This window comes from Delphinus delphis, chromosome 1 (assembly GCF_949987515.2).
Source record: "Delphinus delphis chromosome 1, mDelDel1.2, whole genome shotgun sequence".
NCBI classification, from domain to species: domain Eukaryota; kingdom Metazoa; phylum Chordata; class Mammalia; order Artiodactyla; family Delphinidae; genus Delphinus; species Delphinus delphis.
Genome location: NC_082683.1, coordinates 11,712,477 through 11,725,660, shown reverse-complemented (window position 1 = coordinate 11,725,660; position 13,184 = coordinate 11,712,477). Strand labels below are relative to the sequence as shown.

The window sequence follows — 13,184 nt, the reverse complement described above, 5'->3', positions numbered from 1 at the left end:
TGAGTCTCTGAGAGGTTAAGTGACTCAGCTGCTGTCATTGCCTATCAGTGGCAGAGTTCAGAGCTCCAGCATAGTGACCGCCTTCCCTTCTGCCCTGCCATAGTTTATGCTATTAATTTGTGTCCAAGATAACGGGTGTGTGTGTGTGTGTGTGTGTGGGAGATTGCCAGGATGGCTCTGATCCTTCACCCCTCCCTGTATCCATGCCTTTTGTTATGTAACTTTGCGGTGGCCTCCTGGGAGGAGGATGAGAGCCCTGTGGAGCTGAGCTGTCCCAGCCAGACCCAGACTTGACCCCTAGCCATATGAGTGATTCCAGCCAAAATCAGCAGGGCCACCTAACTGACCCCAACTGACCCCAGGCGTGTGAGCAATAAATACTTGTCATTGGATTCCACTGAGCATCTGTGGTTGGTTTTTGCTCAACATTATTAATTATGCTGGAAGTAGCTGATACAGTGGGTAAAAGCCTTTGTGAACGTCTCTGAGCAACAATTCTCCTCTTAGGTTTCTGTCTACGTGGGCTCATTGCCAGCTTCGCTCAAGCTTGTCAGCACATGTACAGCCTCCACCCTTTCCTGGCAGGGCCACTAGAGGAATCAGTGTGTGAGGCGGGCCTTGAGATTTCGGGATTAATGGCAGAATAACATGGTTGTTAGTCACACAGGCTCTGGAGTCAGACTACCTGGGTTTAAGTCCTGGTGCCCCATTACTAGCTGTGCAATCTTGGGTGAGGGTTTCTTTTTGTTTTGTTTGGTTTGGTTTTTGAACAGAGAATGGTTTATTGCAGGGCCAAGCAAGGAGAATGGGCAGCTCATGCTCAAAAAGCCTGAACTCTCCAAAGGTTTTCGGGAAGAGTTTTTATAGGCAAAATTTGCCAGGAGGGCTCCAAGGTGTGTAACCTTCCTCTGATTGGTTGGTGGTCAGGTGACAGGGTGCTGTTCCAGGAATCTCCGTGGCTCTGACCACGTGCTTGGGCTCAGCCTGAAGTTACCGTCCTCCACCTGGGTGGGGGCCTTAGTTCCTGTAAAAGAACTCAGAGATAGGTATCAAATTGTTATTGGGTGAGTTTTTTTTTTTTTTTTTTTTTGCGGTACATGGGCCTCTCACTGTTGTGGCCTCTCCTGTTGCAGAGCACAGGCTCCGGACGCACAGGCTCAGCAGCCATGGCTCACGGGCCCAGCTGCTCCGCGGCATGTGGGATCTTCCCAGACCGGGGCACGAACCTGTGTCCCCTGCATTGGCAGGTGGACTCTCAACCACTGCGCCACCAGGGAAGCCCCTTGGGTGAGTTCTTAAACCCCTCTGAGTCTCAGGTTCCTCATCTGCAAAGGGGGATGATAATCGGGGTTGCCAGGATTATTAAATGAGATTGAGTATATAAAGCCCTTGGATGGTACCTGGCACACAGATTACCAAGTGCTCAGTACACACTAGCCACGGTGCCTGCATTAGACACACAATGGCACTCTAGTGGGTCACTGGCATGAGGGCTCTCATGCCCCCAGGCCAAGGGAACTCCTGCCAAGGCAGAAGGTGGAGGTGGAGGGTCACTGCCTAAGTGCCCACTCTCCCTGGCTCCCAACCACTGGTTTGTGACCTCTTGGACAAAGTCTACAGATCCTTGCTCTCATCCCAGCCAGATCCCAGGGAGTCCTTCCTGACCCTTCCTTTGCCACCCTCTTACACTCCCCACCTAGTACTTTAGATTTGCTGGAAGGGAGGAGTGATGGTGTATTTAACTCCTATGCTGCTTTAACAAATTACCACAAATAAGGTGCTGAAAACATAAAAGTGTACGTTTTTACAGCTCTGGAGGTCACAAGTCCACAATCGGTGTCACTGGGCTAAAGCAGGGCTGGTTTCTTCTGGAGACTCTAGGGGAGAATCCCTTCCCTTGCCTTTTCCAGCGTCTAGAGGCTGCCTGCATTCCTTGGCTTGTGGCCCCTCCCTCCATCTACAAAGTCAGCAGCATCGCATCTTCAGATCTCCCTCTGACTCTGACCCCCTGCTTCTGTCCTCATATCTCCTTGTGACTAATCCCTCTTAAAAGGACTCTTGTTTCTTTTTATGGCTGAGTAATATTCCATTGTATATATGTGCCACATCTTCTTTATCCATTCATCTGATGATGGACACTTAGGTTGCTTCCACCTCCTGGCTATTGTAAATAGAGCTGCAATGAACATTTTGGTACATGACTCTTTTTGAATTATGGTTTTCTCAGGGTATATGCCCAGTAGTGGGATTGCTGGGTCATATGGTAGTTCTATTTGTAGTTTTTTAAGGAACCTCCATACTGTTCTCCATAGTGGCTGTACCAATTCACACTCCCACCAGCAGTGCAAGAGTGTTCCCTTTTCTCCACACCCTCTCCAGCATTTATTGTTTGTGGATTTTTTGATGATGGCCATTCTGACTGGTGTGAGATGATATCTCATTGTAGTTTTGATTTGCATTTCTCTAATGATTAATGATGTTGAGCATTCTTTCATGTGTTTGTTGGCAGTCTGTATATCTTCTTTGGAGAAATGTCTATTTAGGTTTTCTGCCCATTTTTGGATTGGGTTATTTGTTTTTCTGTTATTGAGCTGCATGAGCTGCTTATAAATTTTGGAGATTAATCCTTTGTCAGTTGCTTCATTTGCAAATATTTTCTCCCATTCTGAGGGTTGTCTTTTGGTCTTGTTTATGGTTTCCTTTGTTGTGCAAAAGCTTTGCAGTTTCATTAGGTCCCATTTGTTTATTTTTGTTTTAATTTCCATTTCTCTAGGAGGTGGGTCAAAGAGGATCTTGCTGTGATTTATGTCATAGAGTGTCCTGCCTATGTTTCCTCTAAGAGTTTGACAGTTTCTGGCCTTACATTTAGGTCTTTAATCCACTTTGAGCTTAGTTTTGTGTATGGTGTTAGGGAGTGATCTAATTACTCAGCCATAAAAAGAAACGAAATTGAGCTATTTGTAATGAGGTGGATAGAGCTAGAGTCTGTCATACAGAGTGAAGTAAGTCAGAAAGAGAAAGACAAATACCGTATGCTAACACATATATATGGAATTTAAGAAAAAAAATGTCATGAAGAACCTAGGGGTAAGATGGGAATAAAGACACAGACCTACTAGAGAACGGACTTGAGGATACGGGGAGGGGGAAGGGTGAGCTGTGACAAAGCGAGAGAGAGGCATGGACATATATACACTACCAAACGTAAGGTAGATAGCTAGTGGGAAGCAGCCGCATAGCACAGGGAGATCAGCTCGGTGCTTTGTGACTGCCTGGAGGGGTGGGATAGGGAGGGTGGGAGGGCGGGAGACGCAAGAGGGAAGAGATACGGGAACATATGTATATGTATAACTGATTCACTTTGTTATAAAGCAGAAACCAACACACCATTGTAAAGAAATTATACTCCAATAAAGATGTAAAAAAAAAAAAAGGACTCTTGTGATTCCACTGAGCCCGTCTGGATAATCCAGGCTAATCACCCCATCCCAGGGTCCTTCAATTAATCACACCTGCAAAATCCCTTTTGCCACGTAAGGTAATGCATTCACCTGTCCTGGGATCTATGGCATGGACGTCTTTGGAGGGCTAGTATTTTGTCTACCACAGATGGGCATTGACCCTTGTATGTAACAGTGGGTCTTGTCCCTGAATCTGAGAATTTTACACTCTTGTTGAACAGAGAGAACTGTGGCTTATGTTTTACCGTTTATTAGCTAATAAAAAGTAGCTTTGATCATCCAATCACGTTCCCAAAATTTATATAGATTTGGCCCTGGGGGGGATGCTGCTGTCCAACACTATACATATGCCTCTTAACTAATTACTGAATTATTACTGAATTACTGAACCTATCTCTCCTTTCCATCTGCAGCTTGATGGTTGGGGCCCCATTAATTCTGGCCTAGAACATTGCAGCAGCCTCCTCACTGGCCTCCCTGCCTCCATTCTGGCCTGCTCCAAATCACCCTCCATATAGCTGTCAGATGAATGCTTTAGGGTGTACATCTGACCACAGAGATCACTTCTCTGTCTAAAACCACTCTACGGCTCCCTATTGCCCTCAGAATAAAGTCCCAACAACCCTCTACCATGGCTACAAGTCCTTCCAGGAAGGGCCTTTCTCACTCTCTAGCCACATCTCTTGCCCCTCCCCGTTAGGGTGACTGACCATCCCAGTTTGCCTGGGACAGCACTGAAAGTACCACTTCCTAGAAAACTACTCAGTGCCAGGACCACTGGTCACCCAATCCCTGCCCTGTGCCTTATGCTCTAGCAATACCTTCTGCTTGGAGATTCTTCCAAGCAGTTACCATGACTTTGCTTATGGCCTTCCCTCAGTCAGGAAAGTGACCCCTTATGTTATCCCCCAGGGTATCACTTAGGACTGTGCTGAGCTGCAAGTAACTGAAAACTGGACTACAGTGGTTAAAACAAATGCAGGTTTATTTAGTTTTTACATAATTAGACATTCAGAGAACGGTTGCTGGCATCAGATCTGCAGCTCGATGATGTCTGGGCTCGTGTCTCTGTAATTCTCTTCGCCACAAGAAGGCTGCCTTAGTTCCAGGCATCATATCCATATTCATCACAGGGCAGTAGAGCATGGTGGTCAAGAGCATGGGCTCTGGGGCCAGATTAACAAAGTCTGGATCCCAGCTCCATCACCTCCCAGGTAAATCACCTTGGGGAGTCACTAACCATCTCTAGCCTCAGTTTTCTCATTTGTGAAATGGGGATGATGTTAATAACCTACGTCTTAGGACTGTTTTGGAGATTAAGTGAGGTAATACACGTAAAACCTGTAGAACGGTGCCTGGCACAGAGTAAGTGTTCAGTAAGTGTTAGCTATCACTGATATTATAACTGCAAGGGACCTGGGGACAGCAAGAAGTTAGCATTTTTAGCCTCCAGTATAGAGACAACTACAAAAGGAGGAGGCTGGGAATGAAGTTTGGGTCAAGCAACCAGCAGCATCTTCTGTATTTTGGTACCTTCTGCTCAAATGTAAAGAATACATTCCACTGGGCATCACCACCTCTAGGAAGCCGTCCTGGACTCTTCCTGCCTACTCTCACTGGTTTAAGTGTCCCTTCGCCATGCTCCTGGACTGTATTCCTACCTTCACACTTACACCAGGGAACTCAGTGATCTGTTTATGGGTCTGTCTCCTGCAGAGCAGGAATCTTGTCTGGACCATCCCTAGATTCCTACGGCTGAGCTGGTGCTGGGCTCCTTGTAGGTCCCATTGCTGGTTGAGAAAATAAAGTATTTTTTGAGAATGAGCTGGACATCGTGGGAGGCCACGGTCCCCATCTCCAGGAACCAAAGTCTGATGGGGAAACTGGACAACTCATGGACCAACCAGAGGCAGCCATAGTTGATGGCTTTCCTAGGAGGACTTCAGCGGCCGGGTTGGGGATACCTCCCTCCATAGAGCAGCACATCCCCAGGAGCGCCCTGGACCAGAGACCCTATGGTCAGGGGTCGGGGGTCCCGCTTGGATGTACCTCACTGGACACTGGGTCCCTCTCTTTTCTGGACCCCTTGCCCTCTAGTCGGCCTCAGGACCAGAGGGCCCTGCCCTGAGCCTCTTGCCTGTGCATGACTGGACGTCTGCTCCTGTGATCTGGCCCAGCTCTTTCCTTCTCTGGGCCTGAGCTGCCCTGCCTGTCTAGTGCAGTGCAAGCTTTCCCACCTCTGACCTGCTGTGACTATGTGTGGAAGCCATTGCGGTCTGATCAGGGCCCGGTGGTTCACGGCTTATGAGATGTGCGGGGATGGGGCAGGTGTCTGGTGTGTCCTTAACTCATATTCCCTCAGGCACCAGGTGGCTTCCTGGGGGTGCCCCCTCCACCAGCATCCCCAGCAGCTCCTTCCAAGGCCTAACCAGGCTGGCTGAGGGGGATCTCTCATTGCACCCCTGGTATGGAAACGGGCAGCCCCTAGAGAGCCCGGGAACCCGCAGGGGACGCGCAAATCAAGAACACAGGTCGCTTGAGGGGAAAGGAGGTTTATTGTGGTTGCCGGGATTTGCGGCCTTGGCTCCCAGGGATGAATCACAGCTGTAGTTTCTGGAGAAGCAGAGAACAGAGTGAGGGACTCTGCCGGGTGTGAGGCTCTGCCGGGAGGGTAGGAACATGGCCGGCAGCCCCGGGCCTTGACAAGACAGGCTTGCCTCTGCCCGAGGGGTCTGGCCCTCTCGGGCACTTCCGACCACTGTGCAGGTGAGCTCAGGATACCTCCTGCTCCCAGGGTGGAAGCCCCCAGCCCAGGGTGACTCTCTGTCCCCGCACCCTCAAAATATAGACGGCCATCCATGCTGCCCCCTCTCCTGTGCTGGGGCCACGCTTCACATTTGGGGGCACTGGTGGGAGCCTGGGCTTGGGACAGAAGTATTTGCTGATGGATGAAAGGGTGGGGAAGTGAATGGCCGTTTGCTTCACTGCCCCTGACTCAAGGCTGCCTGCAATAAGCACGAGATCAAAACTTCTGGAAGGAGTGAGTGAGTAAATGGAGTGAGTGAAAGAGTGAGTAGGGGAGTCAGTGAAGGAAGGGCGAGGGAGGGTGAGGGGCGGGTGGAGAGGAGGGGGCAGGGGAGGCGCACCCACCTCGTTGATCCAGTTGTTGTAGGCGGACACGCGGGTGAAGACCGTGGGCTTCTTGAGGGTGTTGCAGCTCAGCCCGGAGCCGAAGCTGACGATGCCCCGCACCTCCCAAGAGCCGTCCTTGGCCTGGCAGTTCAGTGGGCCGCCCGAGTCCCCCTGTGCCAGACGGGGCGGGCGTCAGAGGGAAGCTCGGGAAGCAGGAAGGTCAGGGCGGGGCATATGGGTAGCCCCTGTTTTGGCCTCAGCGTGTCCATAGTGAGGGAGGCAGAGAAAATGTGGTTTGTGGGTAACTTGGCCTTATTCTGGGGGGCCCTGGGGTGTCAGACTAGGTCTTGCTTTGCTGTGTGATCTTGAGGTGTTGAGAACCCTCTCTGTGCCTTGGTTTCCCTAGCTGTTCAGGTCACCGCACCTAAGACTCTGAGCTGCCCAGAGGGATGAGCATGCTGGGAGCCGTGTAGGAGACCCGAGAAAAGGGAAGAAAATGCAAGTGGGGAGAGGCTCATGTGTTTGAAAACGGGACAGTCCCCGATTGTCCTAGATGTTTCTTCGTTCTGTGTCAGACTCCCTGAGTCTTCTGTCTCCCTGGACCAACGGAGCTGACGGTATGAAGGAACGTGTGCCCGGACTTCACCGAAGTCTCTTCTACCTGTGTTAGACTCACTTAGTCCTCATAGCAGCCCTGTGCTTACTACCGCTCCATTTTATGCATGGGAAAACCGAGGTTCAGATAAATCAAACAGCCTGCCCAAGGTTACACAGCTATGAAGTGGGGGGCTGGGACTCGGACTCAGACTCACATTCAACTTTCATGCTCTGGCCACAGTGCTGGTGGGGGAGGGGAAGGGGGACAGTGGCAAGTTTCTCCTGAGCCTCTTAGGCCCAGCCAGGGCTCAGTCTCCCCCCAGGGAGAGGGGGTGGCGTCTCCCCACTTCTCACTCCTTTGCCCTCCTCACTGCCCCCTTCCATCTGGCCACCTGCAGTAGGGACGTGGGGCAGCACCTCGACACTTACGTTGCAGGCTGAGATGACACCATCACCCCCGGCGCAGACCATGGTGTTCTTCACATTGTTGCCCCACCAGTCTTTCTGGGAGCATGTGGCGTGATCCACCACGGGCTGCAGGCCCTGCTGCAGCTCGTCAGCGATGGGGCCGTTGGCTGGAGAGAGAATGGGTGGTGACCGGGCGGTCAGCCCAGGCAGCCTCAGCGCCAGCCCAGGCCCAGGCCTTCAGGGAACAGAGGGCTGGATGGGGCTGGGTCATGACCGGGCGAGTTCTGGAGAGACTTTGAGGGACCCACACACAGGCCCTTAATTGAGAGGCGAGACTCTGAGCCAATGGTCCTGAACTGTTTGGGTTAGAGACCCCTCCAAGGGCAGGGAAGGCAGAACCAACCCATAGAAAACGCTTAAGAAATAACCACTGAGTTATCTTTAATTTGGGTTCTGGGGTTTTAATTGCCAATGGTTTCCCTGTAGTTCTCTGCCTTTGGTGTCACACACTGAAAGGTCTTTCTCACCCCCAAACTTTCCAAATTGTAGAGGATCTGCATTTTCATCTAAGTATTCTGTAGTTTCATTTATTTGCATTTAACCTTTTAATTCAGTTGGAATTTACTTGGGCGTGTGGTATAACATAAGGTCATAAGATCTAATCCCCGCCCCAAGATGGTTAGTTTCATTTATTTACTAGTCACTGACATGACACTTAGTATGTGCCTAGCCCTGTTCTAAGCCCTTGACAAATTCTAGTCCATTTAATCCTTATAACACCCTTTATATGCACTTGTTAGAGTGTCTGCCGCATGGTATATGCTTAATAAATATTAACCATTATTACAAAATTAAAAAAGATGTGAAGATGTTAAGGCAAAAAGGAAAGCGGTGGGCAAATGTGGGTGGTGTGCTTATCACGGGAGCTGCTTCCTCCAATAAGACACTCGTGTTTGGCCAGGGGCTATACTCACTCCAGAGACGGCCCCAGCCAGTGACGTAGCAGGGGTAGTCCTGAGGCAGCAAGGAACCCTCCTCTGGCAGGCAGGCTGGCTGGATGGTGTCACTCAGTTCCACGGGCTCCGCCAGTTTGATAAGGGCAATGTCATTGCTGGAATCCAAAGTGGAGGTGGTGAATGGCAGGAGGGCCTGCTCCCCCAAGCCAATGCTAAGAGGCCCAGGCTGTGAGTTGGGAGTCGGGCCAAGGGTGAGCAGGGGTCCTCCATAAATATCCTGGACCTCCAGCTTCTTACTGGCAGACAGAGATGCCGGAGGACCAATGATCTGCCTTCTAACCCCATCACCCGCTCCTGTAGGTGTAGCTTCTTCCCCTTCCCCCCCACCCTGCGCCACCTTGTGTCTTCACATCATGAAAGGCTTAACAGAGGGGAGACAAGAGCAGAAGCCTTCTGAACCACTGCAAGGTTATGTATCAACTGAAATTCAGCTAAGCAAATTGGAAATTATAACGATAAAAACACTTGCGGATGCAATTTTTAATGTTTTCGTGTCGCCAGAATGAAAATGGACAACCCTAGAGAGAGCCTGGTTTGATTTCTAGTTCTGCCATGTACTGGGCTGTGTGACCTGGGACACATTCCTTAACCTCTCTGATCCTCGGTTCCTTGTCTAGGGCTGTTGTGAGGATTAAATAAGAGATGGCATGTAAGCTGCTTATTACAATGCGAGCATGCATCAGTAAAGGTGAGTGCTGGCTCATCCTCAGGCTGAGAGACTTCAGGTAATATACTGGGGGAGCCTCAGGATCCTTATTCCCTGTGTACTTTCCAGAGACCCTTGGCCAGTGATGGGTATTGGAGGGGTGTCCACCTCCACTTAGCATTTTGCCATTTTGCGTAAAGTCATCATCTGTTGGCTGTTCAGGCTAAGGATGGGGTCCAGGGACAGGCTCCGGCCGCATCTCAGGGACGCCTCCTTCTTCTGAGCTGCTCCTAGGGGGCTGTGGGATGGCCAGCTGGGCACTCACCGAATTAGGAAGGAGCTCCACTTCTCGTGGACAAAGATGGTGTCCACGCCCATGAACACGGAGCCTTCCTCATTCTCCACCTCCAGGTTGTTCTTCCCCAGGGCCACGCGGTAAGTCAGGGTATTGCTGGACAGAGCAAGGGGACCGGGTCAGGGTGGCCTCCTGTCCCCACTGGCCGGTGGGGTAGAGGGGGACGTTGGGTCTTTAGTAACCCAGCTTTGGGGCCACCGTGGGACTTGTTCGGGGGAAGGGAGTGTTCATCCCATTGACCCTTCCCAGGGCACGGGGTAAGGACCCTGGTCTTGGAGTCAAGTCCACTTTGACTGCTAGGTGGGTAGGCTCGGCTTCAGTTCTCTCACCTGGAAGGTGGAGATAATCTTGGAACTCACCTGCCAGGGCTGCTGTGAAGATGAGCTAGTCCACATGCTGCTGGCCTGCATTCTCTCTCCTGCATTCCTCTCTAACTGCCTCTTCCTCTCCTCTCACACAAAATGCCCCGCCACACCGGCTTCCACTTTATTTCTCAAACCTACCAAGTGGGCTCCCTCCTCCGGGCCTTTGCATCAGCTGTTCCCTCCACCTGGAACACCTTACCCCCAGACCAATGACGTCTTCCCTTATTTCCTTCAGGTCTTTGCTCAAACAACTCCTTTCAAGAGAGATCTTCCCCCGGCCACGTCATTTAAAATAGAACTCCTCATACTTTTTATTCTCTTTCTGCTTTATTTTTCTTCATTGCCACTTGCTTTGTTATATATTTACTTGTTGAATGGTCTGTCACTCTGTCTTCCACTAGAATATAAGCTCCCTGAGAGCACAGACTGTGTCCTCACTGCCGTGTTCCCTGGCGTATAGTAGGCGCACAGTAAATACTTGTGGAATGAATAAATTAACAACTGAGTTACTGGATGGGAGTAGCTTATTCAGCCCAGTGTCTGGAGTGTGTGCTCAAGAAAAGCAGCTTATCAGGCTCCTGTCCCTGGGCGAGGGTGGGGTGTCTGGGCAGCATCCTGTTCACCTGATGCAGTGGGCAGCTGTGAGGACGTGACTGGGGGTGATCAAGGTGCCACCGCAGGTGTGCCTCCACACGCCATTCTTGAGGTACTGGAGGGAGATCTGGGGGAGGATGGGGAAGGACCACGTGTCAGCCCCCAGGGACCTGCTCCCCACCCACCTCCACCTCGCCTTCCCCACCTGCTGCAGTGCGCTTACCTGCCAGGGCCAGCTGTGGGGAACGGCGTTGTCTCCGCCCACCACCCGGGCTGATAGGTTGGGCCGGAAGATGGGGACCCCGCAGCTGGAGGCTGGGGATACAGGAGAGGAAGAGCACAGGTGAGCCAGGCTGGCATCGCTTTGGGGAAGGGGCAGGTGGAAAGAGCGCACATTTGGGGGCTGGGCAGACATGGGTTTGACTTTTCCTGCATGGCTTTGGGGAAGCCATCGAGTTTGCTGGGCCTCAACTTCCCTTTCTGTGAAACGGGAAGACTAGCGCTAACCTGGTAAGTTCGTCCTGAGAATTTAAAAAACATGACATAAATAAATGACAACTAAGAAAAATTAGATGACGCAGGTAAAGAATTGAGCAAAAGACCTGGTATAGAGTGAATGTCGAATCATTGAAGGAAACCCAAAGTGGCTGGCTTGTGTGTGAGTGCCCAGGTACACCTGTGTCCTTCAACCTTACCCTGCTGTCCCTTTTCAGGCCACAGCACAGTGTGGGTGTGTGAGCACTGAATCTACAGAATTCCAGACTGTCATAGCTGGGGAGCTGTGTGGCACAGTCAAGAGCGAGTGCTGTGCAGTGAGGAAGACCCAGACTCAAATTCTGGCTCTACCACTAACCAGCCATGTGATCTTAGATACCAAGATATGGAGCATCACTGAGCCTCGGGGTCCTCATCTGTAAAATGGGCATATTAACAGACCCCGCCTCTCAAGGTTGTTGTAGGATCAAATTGGCTCCTGATCGTCAAGGGCTTAGCACAGTGCTCGACACAGAGCAAACATGGGGTACACAGGAGCAGCTATTGTTATCATCACTGTTGTTATTAGCTGGAGGACTCTTAATCAAGTGCTCTCACTTGCCAGAAGAGCCAGTGAGCTTTAGAGAGGGGAAGTGGCTTGTCCAGGTCCCGCCAAGAGAGAGGGACATTCGAGCCAAGTTCCTGGATTCCCAATCTGGGAGGTCACCAGCATGGCGGGGGGAGCAAAGAATCCCCAAATGAGAGATGCTGATGCTGGGAAAGGTAGGCCCTGAGGCCCCCCGGGGTCACCCGGGATGAGGCGCCTTCTGCGTCCCTGGTGCTTTCCATACCTCATGGCTCATCCTCACCCTGGGGTGAGGAACATGAATCCTATTTTGCAGATATGGAAGCAGAGTCGCCAAGCAGGCAAGTGGCTCATCCGACACACAGCTGGTCAGTAGTAGCTGAACCCACGTGGGACCCCAAAGCTCCTTTCCTGAAGCCCTGGAGAGCAGAGGGTCCCTGACCCCAGCCTTGTCCCCGGGAGGCCAGCCCAAGCTCACAGCCCGCTGGCTGCCGCTGGTCCCCAAGCCACAGCTTACCGTAGGCCAGGAGCACTGTGAAGACGCTGACGCCCAGCATGTCGTGAGTGTCCGGGATCGAGTGGCCGTCGCGGCGACCAGGTCCCCACTTATAGGCAGGAGGAGGGTGGGCCCACCTCGTCAAGGCTGAGCCACCCCTTGGGAGGAACCTGTTCTGTCAAGGCCCTTTCCCTGACCTTGGCTGGTTACTGTTTAATTTGCGCAGGAGATGGAGCTGGCGTGGAGGCAGGAGTTTCCCAAATATCCTGAGACAGAGCAAATCTGACGTTTACAGGTTTGGGGGGCCCTGCCACGCTGCTTGGCCTGACTCATTCTTCTTAGTTGTCATTTATTGTGCCGGGTGCCGTGCCCAATACCTCTTGCAGTCACTTAATTCTCCCAACACCACGCGGTAGACACTCTTGTTCGCTCATTAAACTTCACGAAGCTGAGACTCAGAGGGTCGGGGGCAATCCGGGGTCACACAGCTGGGCAACAACAGACCCAAGATTTGAAGTCAGCGCTTCTAACCTCAGTCTGGGGCCGCAAACTCCCGTGACGCACCGCTTCCTTCTCTGTCTTTATAGCTCTTTGGTTGCTTCCTGTCCTTTTCTTTCTCCCTTATTCAACGAATACTGTCTGGTCTTGGGGTACCCCCTGCTCTCCAGCACCTCCTCCCCAGGCTTTGGATGGAGGCTGAGGCGTGGGCTAAGCTCCTACCTGGAGCCAGCTCAGGTGTCTCCCAGCAAGGTCTTCAGTCTCCCCGTCTCTAAAATGGGCAGGTAGGACCAGATGGACTCTCAGGCTCCTTTCAGTCCTAAAATTCCATGACTTGGATGTCAAGGTCGAGTGCAGATCTGGACTTGTGATGTGTGCCCAGAAGTTCCAGCCAGAGCCCCAGCAGTTTGGGCTCAGCCTGGCTCTCGGAGCATCTGGTTTAACCCACTTGTCCTGAGGCCCGACTTCTCCCCTTTGTCCTCTTTTGACTCATTCTCGTGCTCCTAGGAAGTTGTTTTCTGAGCTGGGCCCACTGGTCCCATTAGGAATTATTTCC

General features: G+C 51.6%; 1 protein-coding gene across 1 annotated transcript; it reads right to left on the bottom strand.

The window, feature by feature from the left end:
* Positions 1-6,002: 6,002 nt before the first annotated feature.
* On the bottom strand, positions 6,003-12,542 carry CTRC (chymotrypsin C). Its single transcript, XM_060032960.1, has 8 exons — positions 12,152-12,542; positions 10,798-10,889; positions 10,604-10,701; positions 9,586-9,711; positions 8,573-8,709; positions 7,620-7,765; positions 6,612-6,764; positions 6,003-6,074 (listed from the first exon to the last, which is right to left on the bottom strand). Exons 1-8 carry the CDS (start codon positions 12,189-12,191, stop codon positions 6,060-6,062), a joined length of 807 nt encoding a protein of 268 aa, XP_059888943.1. The 5' UTR covers positions 12,192-12,542; the 3' UTR covers positions 6,003-6,059.
* Between the last annotated feature and the right edge of the window lie 642 nt (positions 12,543-13,184).

Bases quoted from the DNA above. Each gene is read 5' to 3' on its own strand.
- CTRC (XM_060032960.1), bottom strand. From the start codon at position 12,191: ATGCTGGGCGTCAGCGTCTTCACAGTGCTCCTGGCCTACG. The intron at 10,890-12,151 runs GTAAGCTGTGGC...CTGTATCCCCAG, and splicing joins CACAGTGCTCCTGGCCTACG to CCTCCAGCTGCGGGGTCCCC. The intron at 6,765-7,619 runs GTAAGTGTCGAG...CGTCTGGCACAG, and splicing joins GTGTCATCTCAGCCTGCAAC to GGGGACTCGGGCGGCCCACT.